General features: G+C 47.0%; 1 protein-coding gene across 1 annotated transcript in view; it reads right to left on the bottom strand.

The window, feature by feature from the left end:
* Positions 1-844, bottom strand: part of LOC111153225 (uveal autoantigen with coiled-coil domains and ankyrin repeats) — a 103,254-nt gene extending 102,410 nt beyond the window's left edge. Inside the window, exon 1 of the mRNA XM_022512117.1 lies at positions 764-844. Within this exon, the coding sequence (XP_022367825.1) occupies positions 764-844 (81 nt within the window). The remainder of the gene's footprint in view (positions 1-763) is intronic.
* Between the last annotated feature and the right edge of the window lie 5,156 nt (positions 845-6,000).

A 6,000-nucleotide genomic window follows, 5' to 3' on the forward strand; every position in this document is an offset into this window, starting at 1 on the left:
CTCCTTAGCGTGCACACACGGAGGCCAGGCTGCAGATGAACCAGCGAATGCCTGTCCCGCACGGATCTGTCCCACAGGTGAAACTCGGCCTCAAAGGACAACCAAACTCCCCAGTTTCCCCTCCGCTTCCAGGATCCCCACCCAAGGGGCTCCGTCTGCATCGCCGCCTGATTGCGTCTGCCTCCGTCAGAAATCAAACTTTCCCAGTGATACGGCGAAGGCAGCCCGCACACGACGACACTCGCCCCCCCGCCCGCCCTGGCGCCACCAGCCTCCGAGTCCCGGGCCCACGGAGGGTGCGGAGAGCCGCGGGCCGGCGCGGGATCCGCTGGCCGGCCCACCCGAACTGAGGGGTGCGACTCCCCCGTCTGACCCCCGCGGGCCCCGCCAGGCAGAGCGCGCGTGGGGAGCCCGGCCAACGCCGGGCGAGGGGAAGAGTCGGGGTCGCCGGGCGCAGAGGGGAACGCAGAAAGCCGGGATGGCGGAGGGGGCCCACTGGCCCCCAGAGCGCCGGGGTTTCTCCCGGGAGCTCGGAGACCTGCGGGAGAGGGGCGGGTGCTGCGCCGGGCCGGCGACGGGGAGGGTCCCCAGGGTCTCCGCGCCGACTCTCGGCCCCGACCCCAGGAAGGAGTCCCCGGGCCGACGGAGCAGGACGGCCGAAGGCAGGCTGAGGAGAGCGGCGCGCGCTTCCGAGCACACGACCCCGCGGCTCTCGGGAAGGCAGCGCCGGCAACCCGGGACGCGTACGGGCCGCGGGACTCACCGCGCTGGCGGTGGCGGCGGCGCCAGACGACGCGGGGCCGGACGCATCCTGCCTCCTCAGGCGGGACTTCAGGCTCTTCATCGCCAAGTCTTCGCAGTCCGGCTCCCAGCGGCGCAGTGCGCCTCTGCCGCGCGCGAACCTTCAAGTGCGCGGGCTACGAGCCCTCAGGAAGGCGGAGGAGGCGGCGCCGGCGGTCCCGGCCCCACCTGCCACCTGGGGGCTCCAGGCTGCACACCGCTCTCTGGCCGGCGACGGGACTCCCCTCCCGCAACCAATCCTGCCGCGGCCCTGGAGGGGGTGGGGCCGGACCCGACCAATCGGAATCCGGGAAGAGGGCGGGACTTCCCTTTCAAACTTAATAACACCCTTCCTCTCCCTGCTGGAGGAAAAGTTCTGAACTTCGGCTGCGCGTGTAGCTTCGGTGAGCGGCGGCGGCTGGGACGCAGCGAGAGCCAGGCTCCAGGGCACTGGTGCCAGCCTGGTTTAGTGATGGAGCCTCAGGCGGAAAGAGTGCATGGGGTCCAGGCAAAGTCGGCTGTCATCTCCTCCCACGTGCTTTTTCCCAAGTTCAGTTCCCTTCCTCTTTTGCGGTCCCAGGAAGGACACACAACAAGCTTTCAACTTCCCTTCCATTCGCCGACAGATCCCAGTGCCTGGAGACAGCACGCATCAAAAACTCCGGAAACAAACAGCAGCCTCTAAGGAATAAGGCGCTGGCGCTAATGGAAAAACAACGAAGAACATACTTTGAAAGACGCTACAGTAAATATTAGATCATCAATAATTACTTGATGAGTGAAGAACCCGCTGCTTTGGAGAGAAAGAGATGGTATGGAGGGACGGGGAGAGCATCAATAAAATATAGTGGTAAAGACAGTGGTTTAAAAAAAAGAGAGAGAGAGAAAGACAAAATCTTTGAAAAACAAAACAGTATACCTGGAGCCCTTTGTGCTGTGCCAGACAGAAGAGGAAACAAGATCTAGCGCTTTCCATACGGTCACGTTCTGCTATACTTTTTGCTTTCCCACTTGATCTTCCCTCTCTGCTGTAATATTCCCTACTTAAGCTGCTGAATTAATTTATAAGCCTCAAAAAAAAAAAAAAAAGGTGTGGTCTTTCAATGAGAATCTAGGCTTTCAATAATATTATTTTAGCTAAAAGTTTATAAATTAACTCGAATAGTAATATATTTCTTGATTCTTAGCTATAATTGCCCTGCCCCCAAAAGAGTATTAACTAATACCTATTAGATGCCTTTAAATAGCAGTCTGTACAGACATCATCTCATTTTGTTTCATCATGGCAGCTCTTTGAAATAGACAATCGAATCCATTCATTCATTCATTCAACCTACACATATGTTTAAGGAGTACCATACATTGCTAGTTACCGGAAGAAAAATGATAACCATATGTCCTTTGCATCCAGGAAGCTTCGGATCTACTGAGTAAGACAAACAAAACAGGTAATATCACTAAAGTATGCAGTTTGCCCCAGTTGCTAGGAGACAACATAGATAGACAAGTTCTCTGGTCTAAGGGGTTCAAGGAAGACCTGATGGAAGAAGCAAAGCCTAATTTGATACTTTAACTTGTATCTTTTTTTTAAATGATCCACATAGCCAAAGTGATAAAAAGTTGTCAAAAGAAAACATATCATGGCCTTTTCTTCAAGAAATTTTTCATTTTCTGTAGAAATACATTAAAGCTAATTAGTTAATTCATCCTATGCAGAGATTTGGATAATTAAGATTCATTTAAAGGAAGGATGAGCAACACCCAACAATTTGCTTTTAAAATGACATCTTCAGAAGTCTTGGCTGGAGTTAGTTTTTCACAGCAAAATATTTATTCTAACATACACCCATTTGAAAAGATAACAGTCCATGTTTCTGACTAGCAATGGATGCTCTTTTTCTGGAAGGTCATTTGCTTTCTTTGGAGTTTCCTTAGAGTAACTCACGGTTTTATTTAAATACTGTAAATGGGGCACCAGGGTGGCTCAGTCAGTTAAACGACTGACTCTTGATTTCCCCTTGGGTTGTGATCTCAGGGTTGGGGTATCTGGCCGGGTGTGGGACTCTGTGCTTAGCAGGGAGTCTACTCCTCTCCCTCTCTGTGTGCCTCTCTCCTTACTCATGCTTGCACGCGCGCTCTCTCTTTCTCTCTCTCTCTAAAATGGATAAATAAATAAATACAGTAAAAAAATTTTTTTCGGAGCTTTCTTGGAGAAGCATCATTCAAAGACTGTGGTAGCCCTTAACAAAAAAGTAAATAACAACGAACTACTCGAGAAAATTATTAAATTTTGTCTTGATTAGTTCTATGGAAGGAAATTTTCTTGACTCCTCCTCCTTCCTCAAGATGCACAGTCCTTCAGATTTTGGTGGCACTTTATAGCATCTGTGGACAGTTGTGTCTCTGTCCTCACCTACAACTGCAGGACCAAAATTATCCCATATCTGGATATTATAGAAGTTTCCCAACCAGTCACCCAACCTCCAGATTCACCTCTCCCATTACCAGTAAATTACCAGTCATCATCAAAAGTCTTACAAAATATTCCTCCCTTGCTCAAAAACTTTTAGCAGTTAATAAAATCTAACTCCTTTGCTTGGCATTTAAGGCTCTACAACATGGACCCAACCCTGTTCTCCAGCTGGCAATCCAAACAAATTACTCTTCCAGCCATTCTTCAAACATGGGTCCTGCCTTTCAATTTCCACATCCTATGAGGTCTTCTCCACTAACATTCTATCTACATTCATCTAACAAAATCCTACTCCCTCCCAGAAGGATTGGAAGAAGGCTCCTGGAGTATGATAATAGTCCATCTGGTTACACAACTAGAGTGCTGGTTATGGAACTAGTGTGTTCATTCTGTGAAAACTTAGTTCGCCTATAGCCTTTCTAGGTATACTTTTATGTGTGTACATTATACTTAAATAAAAAGCTCTCTTTAATCATACATCTGTTCAAAGTGCCCTTCGTTCTAATAGAGCCTTTTCTGATCACTCCACTGAAAGCGATGTCTCCATCTTCCAAATGGCTAAATTGTACATCTCATGGGAAATTAATACATAAGTTCTGAACAAGCATTATTTCACTACTAGATGTCAAACTCCTTTAAACCAGGAAATAACCGACATATGTTTGAATTTCCTTCAATCCTTAGCATGTAGTAAGTGCTCAATGAATATTTCTGAATGAACTGATGCTTTTTTTTCACATGAATTATGATTGATCTTTCTATGCATTCATGTGACACGGGACTGGTACTCCCCCTCTTGTGAGTTGTCTTCTGCAACATCCAAGTTCTTGTAGCCCTGGTAACTGGCTTCTTTTCTGTTGTTACTGCCTAAAGTCAAGGAAACAGACAGAGCTGCAAGTCCAGCTTGCATCAGTTTCCAAAAATGTTGGGCAAGTTATTTTTATGAACTGTCTGCATGATGTCCTCACGGTGTCTGTGTCCAGTGGCCTTTGTGGATTTTTCCAGGCTAGAAACTTGATAGCTGATGTCTGCTTGTTCCCATTTGAGAACAGCTAAGTAAATAGCAGAGGTTTGAATATGGAGTAGGGCTTTTTATATTGATCTGGAAGCCCCCACATGAAATAAAGCCACTATTCTTAGCATTCAGCCAGACAGGTTTGGTTTGGTCTCATTAACTATTATCACAATTATTTATTTTTATCTTCCCTGCAGAGCCAAAGGCACTTACCAACCTACATGGATTTTTATTTGTTACCATACTGAATCTGTATGAAAGGGTTTTTTTGTTGTTGTTTATGTATTATAATTTATGAAACCAGTAAGGGAAATGAAATTTTAAAAATTATTTTAATAGGTTATACATGCACAATATAAAGAAATCTCAAATAATATGAAAGGGTAAAGTTGGTCTCCTTACCACCTCTGGCCCTTGGTCCCTGTTGTCAAAGAACTTGTGTTCTAGACCAGGGAACAAGGTTCAATTGAAGAACAACTACTTACAGACCCACAGAATAAGATTGCAGATACGGATGGTATTCAGGGAAGGAAAAGAGCAGGAAATAAGTGTTCGTGAAGGGATGGTGCCCGAGGCTGGATGGAGCTTCAGTGAGTGCACACAGGTGAGAAGGAACACCAGCAGGGAAGAGGATACCCAGGGGACCAGCCAGAGCAGGTAAGAGAGCACAGTCAGGAGATGCTCGCTCACAATAATCTGATGATAATGGCAACAAGATGACAAAGACCATTCCTTAGAAGAAGAATAAAGAACTGACACACAAAATCAGAAACATACACATAAAAAGATCCCTTTTGAAACAGGAAGATCTTCCAGACAAGCCCCAGATAGGAGCCCCGTGTCCAGTGACTTCCCTCTTCATTTGCAGAGCTTCCCACCATTGCTGGTAGCCCAGGGAACCCGGCCAACAAAGCCCATCAATAATTCCTTGGAGGGAGCCATTGTCTCCCAGCTCAGGTGCCCGGACGAAAGCTGCCAGAGCCACGTGTAGCCTTGGGGTCATGAGGAAGGGCACCCCCAGCCACAACTCCTACTGCAGCCCCAGGAATGTGAGGCCTAAGGCAATTCTCACACCCTCCTGTCTCGCCACATCCAAAACTAAAACACATTGCATAAGAGCTTTTAAAAAATAAATAGGTCATCTTCGGCAGTCATTTAAAACCCATCTGCATTTCCAGTGAGCTCTCCAATGACTCCATCCTGGAAAACTAGAGTGGGAAGAAGAAAAGTGGGAAGAAGGATAGCTTCTGCCCCATAGACACTTGTGTGCATTTTCTTACTCAGCTTAAGAACTTCCAGGGAGGTCAATCCCTCTTAAAGAACCTTCTCTAATTTCTCCCACGGAGAGTTGTTCTGTGCTCTGCTCTAGAGATCTTAAGCCTGTTAGCGATCTCCCAAAGAGGGCTGCTTTCCATCTCTCTCTCTCTCTTTCTCTCTCTCTCTGTCCTACAGACTGCCTTCGACCTGTGACACACCAAGTGTGCCCTCGGTTTCATAACTGAAAGAGGGAGCAAAAAGCAGGGAGTGGCACAGTCAGGAATTCCTCCCCATAATTGCGCTTACACGTAAAAACAGTTAAGACACTCAGTTATTTCCTTGAATTCAGGTTTAATATACACATATTTTTTTAAAAAGGACCAACCTGTTTCATTTGCTGAAAATGAACTTTTGTTATCAAGTCTTGATTACACAAACTCTAGAAATACCATTGGCTTCTGGAGAATGAGAATAT

The sequence above is a fragment of the Enhydra lutris genome, unplaced genomic scaffold (genome assembly GCF_002288905.1).
Source record: "Enhydra lutris kenyoni isolate GAN:26980312 unplaced genomic scaffold, ASM228890v2 scaffoldscaffold31, whole genome shotgun sequence".
Taxonomy (NCBI): domain Eukaryota; kingdom Metazoa; phylum Chordata; class Mammalia; order Carnivora; family Mustelidae; genus Enhydra; species Enhydra lutris.